A 19,227-nucleotide genomic window follows, 5' to 3' on the forward strand; every position below is an offset into this window, starting at 1 on the left:
TGATTTGGACCTTGTGTATATCTTTTATATCTCTTTTTCCATGACCTTATTCTCCCACAGTCATCTTAGGAAAGCTTTCATTATAGCTGCATAATGTCAACAGTTAAAAGCTGTCAGGCGTTCTCAGGCCGTCAAATGAGACAGAGAAGAAGGTATTTTTAAGGGGAGATACACAACTTCTTCGTATGGCTTCCTTCAGGGGAGTGATTTCTCCCTTGGGGCTGCATGATGCATACAGTGATTGTATTCAGAAAGCAATTCTTTTTTTCCTGTGGGGATGTTCTTCCGTGTTTTTTTTAAAGCAAGTTGTACTTGTTCCCCTAGGAAGTCTGCTCAGAAAACAAAATATGACCCATGCTGATTTGTAAGTCACTAGTACGATGCGGTGTTATTCCTCTAGGAAGAGTTTTGTAACTACGTTATGGCCTTAAAAAAGCACTCCCTAGTCTGGTTATGAAAATAGCATCTCTTCTTTCTGATCAAACGGGCTGCGGCAGAGTGTTTTATTGTTTGTCCCAACTGCGCACCCCAGACTTGGACAGCGCCAGCCTGAGCCCTACCAGATCGCAGCTCCTTTTACCTCCAGCAAGTCTTGGCAGCTTGGTGGACCAGGCAGGTCCCTCCGGCGTGCCGGGGGAAACCTCTTTTGCCTGCAGTCGCAGCTCAGGCTTTGCTTCAGCACGACGCGGTAGCTCGTCTGTAAACGACCACGGCACAGTAGCTGCCATTTGGGTTGGTTTGTTATTTTTTGGTACCGTGTGTGGCCGTTAGTTGGACAAATCCACTTCTCCTAACCCTGATCTTCTCTCTGCAGATGTGAATCAGGAATGAGTCCGCCGGGTCGGTGGATTTACAGGCCAAAATATTTAGAGAAGAGCAGCCGCCTTCAGAACAGAGAAGGTGGAATGAAGCTACCACAGTGCTACTAGGAGTTCAGCTCTACGGGAGGAAACGGCCTTCTAAAAAAATTAAGCAAAGAGCTTGTTAAAGCTGGCAGGCAATGATTAAACTGTAAAGAGAACAGATATATATGTATAGATATATATATAAAGTGAGCAAAAACTCATTGCTCCAATCGCAAAAATGTACGCCACATACACAGGCAACGAGATAACTCCTGATAAGAAGCATCGTTTTTCCAGGAGGCACCGGCTCAGCTGGTACTTCCTTGCTGGAAACCTTTGTATCCTCCTCATCCCCGTCAGCTCTCTCACACCCTTGGGCTGCTGACCAAAAAGCCATCTTGGCTTGTTATGTTCGGGGGCAGCTTTTGGCATGTTGATTCGCTGCGTGTAATTTGATAATGGGGAGGGCTGAGGCGCTGAGGTCCAGTAAAATACAGCCAAAATGGCCCCAAAAGTCAACCCTTGGCTCGCACTGCTCATTTTGCTAATGGAAAATCTCTCCTGCCACGTGACGAAACGCATCCAGCAGGGCTGACTTTTAACCGCCGCAGACGCAGTGGGGTCAAGGGGAGATTTGATCCGTTACGGGCTGCACGCGGAGGACTTCAGCAGAGGCTTAGACGAGTACTGTGCAGCTTTGCTCGTACCGCTGCTGAAAACTAGGCTGGCTGAAGCAAACAGCTGCTAATTACACGTCTTACCAGTCTCACGCAGTTGAACCCGCTTTAGAAATGTGCCTAAAATAGGCGAGCTTTACCGAAAATATTGACCAGCACCGATACCGTTTTCTTGGTTGCTGCGGTCTCTACTACCTCTATTGAGATCTGTAAGCCAGCAGCCCCCTTTTTTCTTCTCTCTTTGTGCTGAGCCCAGCCACATCGGAGCTCTGCTCCACGCAGGGGGCTTTAACACATTCAAAAGCAAGGAGCGTGTAACGCCAGCAGTGAAAAGAGTCACATCAAAGCCCGTGATTTTTCTACTCTACGTGGTTATGCCCTCGGAGCTGCCGCACCAGGGTGCCGCCGCCGGCAGGGGAGTACGACCCAACAGGAGCCTGTTCCCAGCTGGGCGCTGGAGGCATGGCTGCAATTAGTACTAGGAATCGCAGCTAGTAATGAAGGGCCATGCTTGCGTGCCAGGTGGCCAGCGCTGGAAGCGAGCGCTGACCGCAGTTAGGATGCGCGGGGCTCTGTGCAGCACAAGCGGAAAGGGCTGGTGCCCCCACGAGTTGGGTGCCGCGGACGTGATGCTTCCCCAGGCCACTGCACATCGCACCCAGCAGCCAGCTCCTGTGGCCGGGAAGGCTCGGCACCGAAAAAGGTTGTACAGACGTTGGTCAGGGTGCACATGTGGTTCCCCTGTACTGTGTACTGTTCCCGCTGTGTTGGCCAGGACGGGAGGGGTCAGCAATAGTTTTTTACTTCTAGGAAGCAGGGAGAAAATTCAGATAAGCTTCTTTTCCCCTCTCTCTTTCCATCCCAAGCAATCCAGTTATTTTCACACCTCCCTTCCTTCCCTTTTTCTCCCCTTTTCCCTAACTTGCCATGGCGAACAGCTGTGAATTAGCTGGAAATGTTGTTTAACCCAGCGTTCGGCAGAGGTACCTGCTCATCCTGGAGTTTCACAATAAATCCTGGAAACCGTGCAGCACGTAACCCTGTACCCAGGAGGCTTTGGCAGCTCCGGTGGGGTTGGAACTGGGGTCTGCACTTGCCGAAACGTCCTCACCAGGTTGCCAGGGTCTCCGTCGGGCGGCTGCAGCAGCAGTGACTGGCGGTTTAGCAACTGGCAAAGCCCCCAGCAACGCTGAGACACCAGGAGAAACTGTAAGCTCAGAAAAGTGGGAGAAAAAAAAAAGGGCAGCAGAAAACTTTGGAGGTAGTGAAATTAATAGCATATGATTATAGATTAAAGCGCCCATACTCCTCTATTCAGCCCTTCCCGGCTGCAGAAACCTCTGCACTGGAGCAGACACGTTGTGTCTCTGCTTTGTGTTCATTATCTGTGAATTAGACTTCCATGCAAAATCTTGTTTTTTAGCATGTGTGTGGCATGTTCTGTTGCGCTATAGTGATTTTTATAGTGATCCCAAGAAAGATCTGTCCAATTTAGGCAAGACTTCTCTGGTAGAGGGGAAAATCAGGCTTTACAGCCTCGGGCCACCTGCATAAGTGTCTGGAACATGCAAACACACACCAAAAAAATCTCATTTCAAGGGCTGAAGTGCTGCTAGCACTAACCCACTCCAAGCGCGGTGTTTCCAGCCCAGGCCAGGGAGCCAGGAGTGGAGCCCAGATCCCCCATGGCTTCAGCTGTATGAGCCTGTGACGCTTCTCCTTCGAGAGCGACGTGGATTTGAGACCAGGTGGTTTTTGACCCTCTTCCTGCAAAGCGATGTCAAAGATCCTCTATGACACTAAATTTCCAGGACCTGAGCCCATGGAAATTATAGCAATACTATTGCCAACAACTTTTTGCTGCAAACTTTAGGCAGAAAATGGATTATTCACGCAAGTTGCATGCTGTGTCCTCACATAAGCCATTGCCAGCTTCAGAAACAGTTATTACTTAAATGTGCCAGTTGCCACCAAGTGAAATCCAAGTGGGGCTACTTGTTTTATCAAAACAAGTATCACCTGAACGGCTGCTTGATCTTGAAGTTAGGGACTGCCAAACTTGACACGCACATGGATTGATTATAATTGCCTCTGGGGGCCAGGGCAGAAATAGCTCAGACTGCGATCTGTAGGTAGGCTCTAGGAAAGCAGTTTGAGAAATCGGGGTCAGACTGATGCTGTTAAGTAATATTGAACCTGTCCAGCTGATTTCCGTGTGTGTGAGGTTTATTGTAATTAGGACTGCAGCACCTTCTCCTAGCAACAGTCTGGCTAAGAAGCAAGGTTTCAAAAGACATTTGAGTCCCTGTCTGCCTAGTTGATGATCCCCAGCTTGAAGCTAAGTAAGCAAAAGACAATTCAGGAGAAAAAACAGGACACGGGGAAAAAATCAAGCTGATAAATATGAAGAGGTATGAAATGACTTTCCTCATGTTTTATTTACCCTTTAGAGACAGCCCGATCCCCTGGGTAAGACTTGGGACTGGAAAATAACAGTCAGTGCTTCTGTAGTCCAGTGACTTTGGCGAAGCCCTTAGCCTCAGTTCACTGCGTTCCTCCATGTATCCTTCAGTATATCCAAGCGGGAATAAGGTTGGATGGATGAACCCGGATGGATGAACTCGTAAAGACCTAGGGATGAAAGGGGCAAGTGCTGTGCACAGAGTTTCCAAGTAGGAGGGGTTTCACTCTGTTTTTCACAGAGAACACAGTACAATGGTGAGAGATGCTACAAGTGGGATAACACCCCTGAGCCATGCTTAAAACAAACTGGCACCGATTGAATTACTAAAGATGAGATCTATTAAAATAACAACAAAAACACCTCAGCCCCAGACACCCAACAGTCACAGACCATGTTCTCCTGACCAAAGGATAAATTCTTCCTTTTTCTTTGGCCTGCAAACTTGCAGACTGTATGAATAATTGGGCATACAGTCTGCCGTGCTGCCATTTACCCTTGCCGGTGCCTTTGGTGATGATCAGTCTTTTTCTGTGAGTGCTGCTTGGGAAAGCTACAGGTTGGGAACATCTTCATCTTCCTCCCTTGGCAGTTGTGTCCTTCAGCACTTGGTGGCGAAGGAATGGCAAAGATGCAACTCTTCTCCTGGCCTGAAATGCCTGAAAAAGTGGATGAGTCAGTGAGTTTCTTTATGTTGGAAAGTAAAGTCTGGAGAAACTGTCTGGAGAAGGGAAATCAGATGCACTGGCATATTTTGCTTACTACTGGAATCTTACTATTGGAAATTGCCTAACTTTGTTGCACGGAGTTTAACAACTTAATTGAGGTGGAAAACGAAAATTATCTCCAGCACTTAAAACGATGTCATTCATTTACAGGGAAGTTAGCAAAGAATATGAGAAAATCTGAAGCCCTCTGGTTTGCGTGAAGAAACCGCATCGCTTCACACCTGCTACTTAGCCTTTAGCAGTATTAAATTCTAGTGCCAGTAGTGATAGAAAGGATGGACTTAAAATACTTTATTTCTTAAACTCCAATTGTAGAATGCATTACTATTAGTAAGAAAAAATAGTCACCTCCTAATCAACCTGCAATAAGGTGATGAACCAGGAGAGCTGTGGAACTGACACAAAATTCGGTGTTTATTAATACAATACTATTCTTTCTAAAGGTACTGACTGCCAATACATAAAGCTGCCTCCCAGCAGCCTTGATCATACTGCGCAGTTCTTTCATTTTCCATCCATGGGGGCCTTTTGAGCACTGACTATGTTGTTTACTTGATTTGTTTTGGCTCCTGCATTGGTAATACATTCTTCCATCCAACCTTACGCCAGGCAAAATAGCTTGTAAAATTGGAATTGATGAGAAAAAATGAGTATAAGAAGAACTGTTTCTCGTTTGTCTCGGCCTAGCAGCCGTTTCAATGCTGTGTGTAATCAATATTTTCCTAGCTCTTGGGTCTTAGGTGGTGTCACGTCCCAACAGGCTGCGTACCACCCCACACTGCCACGGACAGTATTAAAAGGCGCCTTTCCAGCAAAACCAGGACACAGAGCGTTTCTTCCTGAAATTATCCATCCTACAGAGCAGTCTTTTCTGGATTTGTGTATATACGCACCTAATTTATTATGGGGGGGGGCATGACAATGCCTCATTGTGTTGTTAATAATAAACATTATCTCTGCAGCTTTTGCTGTCTTTTTTTTTTGTTTGCTTTATTTCCTTTTCCTGACCTTAGTGGGTCTCTGATGTTACTTCTTCCCCAACAAAACAGCCCCTTCACGCCTTTAGTTGTCACTGCTCTTTTATCTTCGCTTAGCGCGTCCACTGTGGTGCCAAGCTCTCGCCTGTAAAACATCAAATAGGATTCGGGTTTTTTCAGTATATCACCCATTCTTTCAGAGTTCTCCATCTCCGTCCCCCTCTTCTTCTACACGTCACTTGAACTGTCTCATGCAGCTCAGCTGAAGGAGCCCGCCGGCCCGCGCTGAAGTGGGTATACGGGGCCTTGCCTGGGCAGACGCAGGGTAGCTGCCCCCAAGCCTAAAACGAAGGGTAGCGAGCCGGGGGGGTGCGAAATGCAGGGCTGAGAGTCACACAGGGGCCTGTTGGCTACCGGGGCGGGTGTGAAGATTAAGAAGGGAAGCGAGGCCGGGGCAGGAGCCGAGGGCCCGGCGGGGCCCGGCTGCCACCGGCGCTTGGCTTCCCCGCAGCGCCGGCCGCCAGGCGGGGCTCAGGGCCGAGTCCCCTGGCTGCCGGTACTGTCGGTGCGGCCTCAAAGGCGGGGAGCGGGCCTGGTGCTGCGGAGACCGGCGGGGAACGGTTAGGTGACGGTTAGGCGGGCGGGTAACGGTCGGGCGGGCGCGTAACGGTCGGGCGCCTGACGGTCAGGCGGGCGGAAAACAGTCGGCCGGGTGACGGTTAGGTGAGCGCGTAACGGTCGGGCGGGTGACGCTCGGGCAGGTAACGGGCAGGCGGGCGGCTAACGGTTTTTTGCAGGTAACGGGCAGGCGGGCGGTACCGGCCGGGCAGGCGGCGGCCAGGCGACGGGTAGCGGCCGGGCGGTGCCGGCTGGCGGCGCGGGTGCCAGTGGCGCGGGGAGCGGGCGGCGGGGAGCGGCCGGGCGACGCTAGGACCCGGAGCGGGACGGGGCGGGGCGGCGCTAGGACCCGGGGCGGCGCTAGGACCCGGGGCGGCGCTAGGACCCGGGGCGGGAAGGGGCGGCCCCCGCGGGCGGGAAGGGGCAGGGCCGGAGCCCTGAAAAGGCGGCGGTTGGGGGCGGGGCCGCAGTAACGGCTGCGGCCTCGGGGCGGTTCGGGGTCTGGTCGGCGGCGGCGGCGGCCGGAGCACGGGCTGGGGAGGGGGGTGCGGCCGGCCCCGGCCCCGGCCCCGGCATCGGTGAGTAGCGGGCGGCGGCGGCCCGTGGCCCTGGCGCGGCGCGGCGCTGCGGCCTGGCGGGGGGCGGTGGGGGGCGGTTTGCCGTCCGGGGCGGCTGCCGCGGCGGGAGGGGGCGAAGCGGTTTGGGGCGCGGCGGGGTCGGTGCCGGGATCGGTGTCGGGGCCGGAGAATAAAGGCCGAAGGGCCGCGCCCGGCGCCCTCCCGCCCGCCCGCCGGCCGGCGGGGCCCCGCACACACGGCCCAGTTCCCAAGCACGGACACCGCCGCCCGGGGCTGCGCGCCCCGCACAGCGCCCCCGGGGCCGGGGGACACGGCGGGTAGCGGCGCCGCTCGGGAGCGGGGAGCAAGACGGCTGTGGCCGAGGCCCCGACCCCGGTTGGGCTCGCCAAGGGGCTCCCTGGGCCGTTGGGGGGCGCAGAGAGAGAGAGAGAGGCGAGGTGGGGGCCGGAGAAGGGCGGGCAAGTCAGGCGGGTGGGGGGCGTGAGACCAGCGTCTGTTCCTGAGCCCCCCGAAGGGTCCCCGGCGCTGGAGAAGGGAGGCAGTCCCCGGGGTGGGGCTCATGAGCAGAGGCGAAGGCTTTTGTTGGGAGGGCTGGGAGCTGTTTGGGGAGCTCAGAAACAGAGGCCAAGTCCTGCGTTTCTGGTGCTCCAAAAACAGGCTCTATGACCTGCTTTGGGAGCTCAAAACTGGAGGCTAAGTCCTGCGTTTCTGGTGCTCCAAAAACAGGCTCTATGACCTGTTTTGGGGGCTCAGAAACAGAGGCTAAGTCCTGCATTTTTGTGCTCCAAAACCAGACTCTATGACCTGTTTTGGGGGCTCAGAAACAGAGGCTAAGTCCTGCATTTTTGTGCTCCAAAACCAGACTCTATGATCTGTTTTGGGGGCTCAGAAACAGAGGCTAAGTCCTGCATTTTTGTGCTCCAAAACCAGACTCTATGGCAACTGTTTTGGGAGCTCAGAAATGGAGGCTAAGAAGTCCTGCATTTTTGGAGCTTGAAAACAGAGACCAAGTCATCTGTTTTCAGCCCCAAAAGCAGAGGCCCAGGGGCCCCTTTTGTGGGTGGTGGGAGGGAGAGAGGGGTGGGAGGGTGGTTGGGCTGGGTGGTGGGAGGGGGGTGGGCAGGGCCCGCAGACCCTCACCGGAGGTGGGGGTCTGTCCGCCTGCGTCCCCGAAGGCAGGGAGGCTGGCATGCACCAGGCCGAACTTCGCGTCTGAGATAGTTTCTGGCGCGAAAGGCACTTTTTGGGGAGGAAACGCGAGCAGACGCCGTCTTCCAGTTCCACTCTTTATTCACCATTTGTACAATAATGTCAATATTTATTTAATATGTGCATACTGTTAATAAACAAATTATGCTCCATGTGTGCAATATTAAATATGATATTCATATGCAAGTTGTGACAGTGATTGATTTACGACCTGGGCAGTCACCAAGGCTGCTGCACTGCCACATTTACACATTTGTATTCAACATCTATACATTTATATATAGTAATTTAACTATGTTCTCAAGATGTACATACTGTTAATAAACTAATGATGCTCTATGGATGCAATATGGAACATGATACTCTATGCAAGTTATGACAGTGATTGATTTACGACCTTGTCCCAAGCCCCAAGAGCTGCACTGAGCTGGAGCCCCACTCCCAGCCCCGTTTCCAAGGAGGCCCCAGCCAGGAGCGGGGCGCTCGCAGGGCAGAGCTGGGCGAGGGCTCCTTCTGCCCGCGGGGAGTCCAACTTCTTCTGCCAGCAATTAAGCAAACCCCCGCCGCTCGCTCACTCTCCATCATGGCTGTCTCCACCTTTCGTTTCCAGAGCAGAAGAGATGCAGCCCGTTGCTTGCGCGTGCGGTTCTCGCGCCCCTCCTCCGGGGGGGCAGCCCCACAGCGACGGGGGCGCGGGGAGCAGAGCGACCCGGCCAAAGCAGCTGCCGTCTGCTGGCAGGACAAACCTGGGGACGAAGCGGAGCTGAGCAGCGAGGCCGGAGCTTCTGCTGCGCAGGCCGAGCGCAGCCCTCCAGGCGCAGCGACCAGCAGCTGTGCGCTGAGCCACGGCCAAAACACTCCTGACTCCCAGGAAACGCCTCCGAGGCCCCGTGCGAAGGGTGAGGGGACGAGGAGGACGCGGCCCCTCCTGCCGGACACGCCGGCCCCGGCTCTGTGCGTGGTGGCAGCGTCCATCTGAGAGCTGGCCGTCCGTCTATCCGTCCGTCCAGGGTGAGGCTGCGGTGTTTGCCCAGGCCCCCGGCACGGCTGGGGCTCCTCCGTCCCTGCTGGGGGAGAGACCAGGCAGTGAGAGCTCACGGCTGCGCGGCGCAGCCCCGCACGGCCCCAAATGGTCCCCACAGTCTCGCTGCCCCTGCAGACCCCGCACCTGGCCCCAGCTGGAGCCCTGCACAGCCCCGCCAGCCAGAACGCTCCCCTCTCTCCCCAGCAGCGCGCCCTGCGGTCAGCGTCTCGCTCAAAAGCGCCAGCTCCAAGCCAAGCCCAAAGCACCAGAAGCGGCCGCCCTGCCCGGAGCTCTCCCCAGGGAGGGCCCTGTCCGGAGCCCAGAAACAGCCTTCGGTCATGGGGGCACTTGCGCGCACCCCAGCCGCCTTCAGCGCCAACGCGTCCCGAGGCACCCACGCCCCCAACGACATGCCAGAAACCTTCCCTGCACCCCGAACGGCCCCCACGCGACTGTGATCCCGGACCCGACCCCGCCACGGCCCCTGCCCCTGCTGGGAGGGCGCTGCCCTGGGGGACGGACACCTGCATCCCCCAAACTGCCCTGGCACCAGGACAGGGGCAAAACCAGGAGCCACAAGCCAGAAACGTTCCTTTCCTACCCAACTGCCAGGCACCAACTTCCTCCGCTCAGGTTTGTTTCTGGTGCTCCTGGCACTCTGACCCTGCCGAGCGCCCGCGGCACGGCACTGCCCGCCTGTGCAGCGTGGCACCCTGCTCCTGCTGCGGGGTCCCAGCCAGGACCCCCCGCCGTCCCTCACCGGGTCCTCGGGGACCCTGCAGGGACTGCAGTGCCTCCCGCCGGCACCAGGAGACCCAGCAGAGCCCCCAGCCCGATGCACCGACACAGCCGGCCCTGGGGACCCTGCGCCCTGGTGTCGCAGCGGGGCTCACGCCTTCCCCATCGCCCCTCGTGGCACTCACTGGACACATCCTCCCACGGCCATGTCCCCGGCGCTCCCCGAGTCGGGCTCGTGCTCGTGCTCCTCGCTGACACTCAGGGCTGGGCGCTTCCAGCTCTTCACCACACCCACGCGGCCTTGCCTGGGCTGACGCAGACCTTTGGGAGGACCCGGCCCCAAAAGGCGTCCAGGAACGTCCCCTGCCGGACCCGCAGCCCCCCCCCCCCCCCCCCCCCAAAACAGCGCTACCACACCCAGCTGCTTTGCACGGAGCCCAGAGCCGCCCCCTCCCCAAACACCCCTTTGCGGGAGTGCTCAGGGCTCGCCCAGCACCCGCAGCAAACAGCCCCTCCCCGAGTTACCGAGGCCCTCGGAGGCACGAGGAGCCCGGCCGGGCATCTCCGTCCCGCTCCCCCGGCCATCCCCAGCGTCGGCTACGCAGAGGGCGCTGTCGAAACCGGGGCCTGGGGGGGTGAGGCACCGGCCGCCCGCGCCAGCTCCCCGGAGGCAGCCAAACCAAGTCCCCTCTCCAGCGGGGCGTTTGAGGTGGCGGTGCGCAGCAGCGGGACTGCGGGAGGCTGCCGGCAGAGCCATCCTTTGCGTCTTCCTCAAGTGCTGACTTGCAGTCGGCGTCTCAGCGCAGCAGACTGAGCCGGGCTCGGGCAGAGGGGAACTACAACCCACCGGGGCAGCCAGCTGCCGTCCCTCCCACCAGAAGCGGTTCCTACGCTCACCAGCTTCACTGCTGCTCCACGCTTTTCCAGCGCGCTCCAGAGGAGGCACTGGCCATCCCCACACCCCTCTCTGAGGGCTGTGCAGAGGACAGCAAGACTGAGCTCGCGCGGCGAGAATCCCAGGTCGCAAACCGACACAGCGAGCGTTCGCATTCGCACAGAGGGTACAACCCCGAGCTGGGAGCTGCCGCCAGAGCCCTGGGGGAACACACGCTCACCGGGGGAGAGCAGCTCTGGCGAGGGCCCCTCTGGGCAGCCCTGCCAGCTCCGCGCTGCCGACGGGCCCTTCCCTCCCATGCTGCTCTTGGCCCCGCAGGTGGAGGCCCCTGTCACACACGGTCCCCTCCGTCACCTGCCAGGCTGCTGCACAGGGTGCTCACCAGGGCAGGGCTGGCTCTGGGCCGCTGCTCGCTCCCCTCCTCTGCCCGGTGACACGTGCTCACTCCCAGCCAGGGCAGCGCCAGCCCTCCAGCACCTGTGCTACCCAGTGGGACGGGAGGCCCCGTTGCGCAGACGCGGCTGCGCTCAGCCAGCCCCGACGGCACTGGCTGGGAACGACGATGCTGCCTGGGGCCGGCTCAGCGCCTGGCCCGGCCCAGCGATAGCAGCCTCTTTCCTCTGACCTGCTCGGAGTCGAGCCTGCGAGACTCGCGCCAGCGCCTGTACTCACCGCCGGGCCCCGGCTGTGAACAGATTTCGTCTGCCGGGACGCAGGTGCCGCAGGTGCCCGGACGCCTCCCTGCGCAGCTTCTCTGTGCTGACCGCCTCCCTCGCCGGGCAGAGGAGGAGAGGAGCTGCCGGGCTCTTGCCGAACCCCTGGGTTGCCTGTTTTAGGGCACAGAACAGAAATTGCTGTCTTAGGAGAAGCGTCTATGTGGTTGATTACCACTTCAAAACCTGAACAGCAGCTGGATCCATGACTTAAGTGAGGAGCCAGACCTCTGCGGAGGAAGTAAACCGCAACCAGGGACCCCCTCCCCGGACTGCCAAGGCTGCACCAGGTAGCACCACTACATCCCGTTCCACCACAGGAGTCAGCAAATACAGGGTCCTGTACTAGGTGGGAGAAAAAGCCACTCCTGCCCTGCGCCTGCCCAGGCGCGCCTTCCAAAAATGTCCAAAGTCAAAGAGAACACAAGAGCTGTGTACCAGGAAATTCCTGTCAACGAGCAGGGGACGAGCTACTAAAACAAGAGGCACAAGGAGAGCAAACGCCGTTCCCGGAAGCAGGTCCCTCGGCTGACCAAAGCCTCGGCTCTCGCTGCAGCAGCGGGAAGGGGCAGCGGCAGCTGGCAGTGAAAAACCTGCAGCAGTGGGAGGCATTAACCCCCGGGATTTCGTAGAGGGACCTACTGTCGCCCCAAGGCCCAGCCGCCCACCCCTGGGCCCCGCTCCTCTCGCCCGGGCGCTCGGCAGCCAGGAGGGTGCCGAGGGTCGCCCCGGTCATCGCCCACGCCGATGGCGCCGAGCTGCAGGAGGAGCTGCAGCAGCCGCCCGGCTCCCAAGAGCTGCAGGGCACCGCGAGGGGCCGTTGCCAAAACGTTCGCAGCTCCGGTCGAGCCCTGGCGCTCGGGCACCAGCCGCGGCCCTGGGGAGCTGCCGTAGCGCGAGGCTGCACGCGTGGGCACGGCAGCGGCAACGCCGCCGAGCCGGCACGGACCTAGTCCGGCTCTGGTGAAACGCCGCAGGCAGCAACCGGCGCCGGACTGGCCTGCGATCTGCTGGGTTGTCCAACAGGGCAGTAAAAGTCTGGGCATAAACCTAACAGCTGCTAATTGCAGTCCAACTATAAAGCTTCACTGTTCATTACCTAGCAAATCACAAGCACCAGCAGAGGACTGGCAAAGAGCTGCTTAAAAGCATTAGCTAATAAAGTGGAGAAACAACAAGGGAGCAAAACCGCCCTCCGTTAGACCCTCCATACCCTCAGGAACTCTTACGGAAAGGGACGCTCCTGCTGGGCTCACCCGGACCAGCGCTGGCACCCTCCCTCGCTGGCTTTGTCTTCCCTGAGCAGCCCAGAGGAACAGGGAATCCTTCCCAGCCCTGGGCACAGCATCAGCTGCAGGTCCCTCAGCTTTGCTGCAGCTCGTTTGTTTTAGCCCAGGCACCTGTGCAAACAGGGAAAGAAAACACCTCTTGAAAATAATTGCCAGCACCTGAAGTTAAAACCAAGCAGGACAAACCAGGGCAACACACACAAACGGGCCCAATTCAGAGGGGCCCCTTTCTCCTGGGGGGTCTCCAGGTGCCTCCTAGTAGTGACCCTGAGCACAGGAACGAGCAGTGTCTCTGCTTCCACTATGTGCAGGGCTCTAGGAAACTACCAGGGCAAATCAGTGACTCTGGTTGTGCCCCGGGGTGCCCAGAACAACACCGTGGCGTCTCCGACCAGCGCGCCCGGCCTCAGGGAAAGGCACCGCGGGTGCATCAAAGCCAACACTAAGCGGACCTGGGCACAACACGCTCGCCCCAGCTGGCTGGCAACGCTGCAGCCCCGAGCCAGCGCCATAAAACCAGCACATTTGGGGAGTCTCACAAGCCAAGCTGCCATCACACCTCACGGGCATCTTAAAAAGCCCCAGGGAAACATTGACCACCACCCCAGAAAAAGCCCCAGGCTGGAAACGGGTCCCCAGCCCTGCCACAGCCGGTGCCCAGCTGCACCCGTCCGCCACCGAGAGCCCTCGCAGGGCAGCAAACACCCTCAGCAACGGCCTCGCGCCCCAAAACACCCATCGCCCCAGCACCCGCTCCGCAAACCCGGGCCCAGGCCGGCCGACGGCCCAGGCGACGCCAAGGCGGCCGAGAAGCAACGTTTGTGCCAGCAAGTGCCCCCGTCCTCACCCAAAACAGCCCCCTCAGACTGCCCCGGGGGCCCCCCCCAACCACCACCACGGCCCCCCTGCCCCATAGCACCCCCTGACTGCCCCAGGGAGCCCCCAACCACCCCTCAGACCCAAGGAGCACCCCCAAACCATCTTGCTCCCCCCAGAAACCCCCAACCACCCCAAGGAGCCCTCAGACCACTCCCCAAGCACCCCAGGGAGACCCCCAACCTGCATCTCTGTGCCCAGGGGCTCCCCTAGGCTGCCTCTCTCCTTAGGGAGCCCCTCAAACACCCCATGGAGCCCCCCAATCGCCCATCCAGCCCCAAGAGCCCTCCCAAACACCTCACTCCCCAAGGGCCCCCAAACCACCCCCAACCGGCCTGTGGAGCCCCCCAACCGGCCCCCGGGCCTAGGGAGCACCCCAGAGGGCCCCTAAATTGCTCCCAACTGCCCCGGGGAACCCCCCAACCTGCACCTCTGTCCCCAGGGGCACCCCCAGACCACCCCCCAAACGTCCCAGGGAGCCCCCAACCGCCCCCCCAGCCCCAGAGCACCTCCAACAGCCCCAGGAGCCCTCAACTGCCCCCCAAGCGCCCAAGAGAGCCCCCCAGACCGCCTCGTTCCTCGGACAGCCCCCCAAATGCCCCCCCCAGGCCCCAGAGGGCCCCCAGAGCGTCCCACATCGCCCCGGGGGCCCTCAACCCCCCCAACCGCCCCGGGGAGCCCTCTCGACCGCTCCCCCCGGCCCCAGACCGCCCCCAACCGCCCCCCGGAGCCCCCCAACTGTCACCCCCGGCCCCCCAACGCCCACTAACCGCCCCAGAGGACCCCTAGAGTGTCCCCAGCTCCCCCGCCCCCCCCGACCGTCCCCCGACCGCCCCCGCCGGTACCTGCTCCCGCTCCGGCTCCGGCTCCGGCTCCCGCTGGGGCCCCGCCGCGACGGCGCCGCCTGGCGGCCGCGGCCGGTACTGCAGCTCCCCCCGCCCCCACCCGCCGGGGGCTCTTGAAGCCTCGGGGCCGCCGCGCACCTGCCGCCCCTCAGCGCCCCGGCGGGGCCGCGGGGGCGGGGCCGCGCCCGCCCGCACCAATCAGCGCTCGGGGCGCGCGCGGGAGCCGCCAATGGGGAGCCGGGGCGGGAACCGGTGAAAGCCGTTGGCCGCGTGCGTCGCAGCGGCGGTTGTGGTGATGTCGTGGTGGGCCGGGGCCGAAAGGAGTCATCTCAGGGACTGTTCAGGAGAGCTTAGACTGGGGTTGTTTCTTTGGGGGTTTTTCTGTGGAGTGAGTTTCTCCCTTGGTCCTCAGTGTTCCCAGTACATGTGAGTATAAAGTGAAGGGAGCCCAAGTGTCTTGCTTTTTCTAGGCCCTTGGCTCTCTGAGGCTTAAGGAAGGGTTTTCCCCCTGGCCTGGGGCTCAGTTGGAGCCTGGGGGTAGTCAGGTGGGCTGGCAAGACTGTGGCCCTGAGGGTGGCTGTGGGGCTGGTTTTGGGGAGGTGGTGGGTGTGGTGAGCCCAGCTGCCCCTCATGTGGGGTGAGCAGTTTGTCTGGAGTGCCTTCTTGTTAGCTGCTAGAGGGCTAAGTGCTGGTGAGTTCTGGGGGTAGAAGCAGGACCTCTGGTCATGGTGAGGAGGGGTGGGCACTGAAGCTCTTTGGTGCTGCCTCTGTTGTTTTTGGGGGGGGGTTATGTGCACCTGGTGTCTTTCCTGAGTCCAGCTCTTGAAGAGCTGCTGAGACTGCTTTTCTGTGGTGCCTGTGCTGGGGAGCCCCTTCCTTGAGAGGGACAGGGCTGTTCAGGCCTTTAGGTTCTGCCTCAGATTCAAAAGGGGGAAACTGTCTTAGCCTGTGAGCCTCTCCTTGTTCCCAGTAGGAGCATGTCCTTTCTTGTGAGGAGATGGTTTTCTAGGCTCATGTGTGTGCATGCGTACTTGATAATAGTTCTTGTGTATGTGACAGCCACTCACGTGCCAGCTACTAACCAGCTGGGGGAAGCTTGATGGCTTTTTCAAGTCAGGATGGAGTTCTTGGTCTGTTGTTCAGCCTTGGCTCTGTCCTGTCTTTGAGCAGGAGTAACTCTAATTAAGCAACCACAAACTGATGTGACTGCTCAGTTGTTTTGATCACCATCTTCTCTGCAAACCTTCCCAAGAGGCAAAAAACCTTGGGAGCTCAGAGCCTTAAGGGCACTAATAGGCCCTAAGTGCCCTTACCAGCTGTCATGGAAGGCTTGGTTTGGGGGGAGGAGTTAGGAGAATGGGTTTTATTGAGCAATGGGTGTAAGGTATCAGTCACCCTGTCCTTTTTTGTGTCCCTGGTTAGCCTGCAGGACTCCTCCACTGCTACAAGTGAAAATCAATGGTGGAGGGCTCACATGTGCCCTAGAAGCCTGTACCTGGCAATCGAGCAGAATATTCCAGAAGGAAGGTGAGTCTTTGTGATGGTCTGCAGACAGGCCTGCATTATAATTAGGGATCGAAAAGGGGCCACTCAGAGCAGGGGTCTACACAAACTCAACCAGTTGCTTGCCTGTGGTTTCAAAGTGGGAGAGGTATAAATGGGGCACATGAAAGCCCAGCAGGGGCTTTTGGGGTGGCAGAAGAGGGAGGAAGGGAGCTGAATTCACTGAAGTGACTGGGGAAGAAGCAGCCTCAGCAGCCTTTTCCAAGGCTGGAAGAGGCCAGGCAGCCTTGTTCAAGGCTCTCCCCCTGCACTGAGAGAAGCTCTCCTCCCCAGAAGGCTGCAGGACAGCCAGGGCTTCCTGTGACACTAGCTTTTCCTGAGGCCTCCACCCCCAAGTTTTGTCAGCTGACCCAGGAGTTCTCCTTAATCTCAGGCTTAAAAGGCTGCCCAGACCTTGCCGTAGGTGTACCTGCACCTAGCCCAGTCTCTGCTGCCCTGGCTCGCTTGCTGACTTGCTCTGTAGGCAGTCCTGTGTCCAGTGTTCTTGCCTGGCTGCCGGCTGGATCCCAGCCCTGTGCTGTAGCTTTGTCTGCAGTGCTGCTTGTGGCCATGTCTCCTGCTCTTTGTTCCCGGGTTCCCTGAATGGAGCCTGGGCCTGCCTCGTCCCTGGGCTTGTTGGTTGGACCTGTCACTGCCACTGACCCTGCTCAGGTACTGTGGGGCTGTGCTTGGGTCAGGGAGGTGAGTGCTCCTGCCTGTGGTCAGCCTTGGACTCCTGGCTCGTCGTCCTCTGTGGAGCAGCCCAGCTCTTGGTGCTCCCTGAGGGAGTGCTGCATGGTAGGGTAGTTCTGAGGGCCAGGCGCTGTCTGGTCAGTGGGAGTTGAGAGTAAAACAAGTTGGAAGTGGGAGGAGACCCTTGCCCAAAGGAAGAAACCACCTTAGTCTGTGTAATAGTCTGTAAGTTGTCTAGTGGGTCTGGTTGAGGAGCCTAAGCAGTGTGCTCCCCTCTGGGAGGGGTGGGGAGGTCAAGCTGGGAGCCAGGCTCTGAGCTGGGTCCCTTTGAGTGACTTCTGTGTATGCACCCTCGTGGAGGTGCATCTTCACCTCCTCACCCTGGAGTCCCTGCAGCAGAGCTGCTCTCCCAAGTTATTGGGAGAGCAAGTGTGGCAGAAGCCTTGTGAGGAACTGAAGAGGCTGCTTCACTGCTTTGTTTGTTTCATAGCTCTTGGTGCCCTTGTAGGTTAAGATTCGGTTTGAAGCTAGGACTGGGGCAGAGGGTAGTAGCCTGGTGTAGTTTTCCATGATTTCCTCTTATTTCTCCTGGGTAAATTTTGTAGTGGGAGAGTGGAGTTTTGTGCTCTGGACAAACAGGACTGTTTTGTGTACTTTGACTTGCCCCAGTATTTCATGAGCATGGAGTTGTGAGTGGGCATCTAGATCTCCTGTGCCAGTATGTGGCAGGTCTGGCTGAAATGCACAGCTGATGAGTACATAGGCAGGTAGGAGAAAATCTGTCAAGGTTCCCTTTGGAAAGGGTTACCTGTTGACCTCTGCCTTCTGGTAGCTTCTGTTCAGACTCCTGATCTCTGCCTCCTTTAAGCCTTGTCCTTCTGGGCCTGGGGTGCTAAAAAGGGAAAAAACAGTCGTGCAGTGAGTTGTTCAAGTGGGCTTGTGAATTTTAAATTGTGACAGCTTCCTGAACTGCAGGGTTGTTCCAGCAGGTGAGTCTATGTCTGAGGCTCATAAAATGAATGAGTATCTTAACCTCCTCAGGAGGTTGCCCTCAAGTCTGCCTGGCAGAAGGAGTGTGGGGGAAGTTCCTAAAGGGTCTGGTTTGATTGCCAGTGTTTGGAAGGGGAGTGAATCCTTTTAGGAGAAGCAGGGTGGCTTATGACTGTGTCTAGCATATGCTCCTGGAGGGCATTTGATCTGTTTCCTTTCTGGAGTCATGCAGGCTCCTTCTCAATGAAAATGAGAAAGTGAAGCCAGCTGCAGATTTCAAGGTGTCTTGGCTGATCATCATAGTGGTAATAAAGTTTTCATCTGGGGAAGCATCTGTTACTTGTGACCCCTTCCCTGTTCACAGGCAGCAGTAACTTCTTTGGCCCAATTTTTTTGTGGCATGACTCTTGATAATTGTTAAATCCATGTTCTGGAGGCTACCAGACTAAATAGTCCTTATCAGGTTGTTTTGACTCCCTAAGCCAGGGACTCCTTTACAGGGAAACATGTCATTTATCAACAACTGCTCAGGTAACCTTTTTTTTTTGAAATGTAAAAACATTTCTGAAGGTTACTACAGGAAAAAACCTGCTTGGGAGTAGCTCTGTGACAGGAGTGCAATGTAACTGGCCTCATGATTGTGAGGATAAAAGGTTTTTCTTTTTCCTTGAAGCCCTGAAAACTGCAGTGGAATGCTCTGTTCATGCAGTCTTCAGAAACCCCTTGGAAAGATGATGAAGGTTATAATGTTTTTTGACTGTCTGCCTTCTCTCCCTTGTTGAAGTGCTAAGGCTGATGTCCATGTGCTTGTCTGGCAGAGCTGTCCTTCCTTGTTGGTGTGCAGCTGGGTCCTTCACTAGGTATGTCTCATGGAATGATATCATCAAGAGTGACACAAGTAGCAAAGCAGGTGTGTGCTGCAGGCTCTGGAAGTGCCAGTGGTCACTCAAGATGCAGCAGAGCCCCAGCAAGGGGCAAACACCCCTTCCTCCTTTCTGGATTAGCAAGGAATGATTTATATTTTGGAATATAAGATATTGGGGTGGGAAGGAGGAAGAAGAGGCAGAAGACTAGAGGCCAAGGGAAGCTTACCTGGAGAGGTGTTTCCCAGTGGCTGAGAGAAACTCTCTGCCTGAAAGGACTTTAAATCCCTGGTGTTCTGCTGATGTTTTCCTTTGGCTTTGCATGCCCTTGGATGTGAATTTCAGCCTGTCTCCCACAGCTGTGGTGTGAGGGGCAGTGCTTCCACAGTTCCCCTCAGGTGAGAGGACTAGCTGGGGAGCTTTCTGTGGCCCTAAACTCAGTGCTTATTAAAGCCTAGTGCTGCAGGGCTTGCAGGAGCCCACACCAATAGAAGAGCAAGCCATTATTGAAGTTGGGTCCCTCGGAAGACCTGAAGGTGCCCTGAGGGCTGTGTCAGCTGGAAAGACTGCAAGCTCTCAGCTCCTGCTGGCTCTCAGAGAGGGAGGAGGAAGATGCCCATGTCTGCTACAGGCAGGACTGGTTGAAGCCATTAGTTGTGATGCAGG

The 19,227-nt window shown here is 57.4% G+C and overlaps 1 protein-coding gene and 1 long non-coding RNA gene across 3 annotated transcripts; both read right to left on the reverse strand.

The window, feature by feature from the left end:
• Window positions 1-3,733: 3,733 nt before the first annotated feature.
• Window positions 3,734-6,586, reverse strand: LOC104152100 (uncharacterized). 2 transcript variants are annotated; one of them, XR_011140772.1, is made up of 4 exons: window positions 6,508-6,575; window positions 5,720-5,833; window positions 4,480-4,642; window positions 3,734-4,153 (listed from the first exon to the last, which is right to left on the reverse strand). It is a non-coding gene; the product is annotated as an uncharacterized lncRNA (long non-coding RNA). The 2 variants fall into 2 exon arrangements; XR_011140771.1 differs by having other exon boundaries at window positions 3,734-4,642; window positions 6,508-6,586.
• Window positions 6,587-8,156: 1,570 nt separating this feature from the next.
• On the reverse strand, window positions 8,157-16,587 carry LOC138067055 (uncharacterized). The gene is made up of 9 exons (XM_068941012.1): window positions 16,446-16,587; window positions 15,969-16,030; window positions 14,474-14,611; window positions 12,693-12,863; window positions 11,423-11,577; window positions 10,041-10,160; window positions 8,840-9,157; window positions 8,491-8,690; window positions 8,157-8,304 (listed from the first exon to the last, which is right to left on the reverse strand). The coding sequence occupies exons 1-7, from the start codon at window positions 16,585-16,587 to the stop codon at window positions 9,088-9,090; spliced, it is 858 nt and encodes a 285-aa protein (XP_068797113.1). The 3' UTR covers window positions 8,157-8,304; window positions 8,491-8,690; window positions 8,840-9,087.
• Between the last annotated feature and the right edge of the window lie 2,640 nt (window positions 16,588-19,227).

Source organism: Struthio camelus, chromosome 4 (genome assembly GCF_040807025.1).
Source record: "Struthio camelus isolate bStrCam1 chromosome 4, bStrCam1.hap1, whole genome shotgun sequence".
Taxonomy (NCBI): domain Eukaryota; kingdom Metazoa; phylum Chordata; class Aves; order Struthioniformes; family Struthionidae; genus Struthio; species Struthio camelus.

What these genes read in the sequence shown, in the direction of transcription:
- LOC138067055 (XM_068941012.1), bottom strand. Translation starts at nt 16,587, where the DNA reads ATGGCCACAAGCAGCACTGCAGACAAAGCTACAGCACAGGGCTGGGAT. An exon ending in ATATTCTGCTCGATTGCCAG is followed by an intron (nt 14,612 to 15,968) that starts GTACAGGCTTCT and finishes GAGGGGCGGCAG; the next exon opens with GTGCGCGGCGGCCCCGAGGC. An exon ending in TTCACAGCCGGGGCCCGGCG is followed by an intron (nt 10,161 to 11,422) that starts GTGAGTACAGGC and finishes GCGTCAGCCCAG; the next exon opens with GCAAGGCCGCGTGGGTGTGG.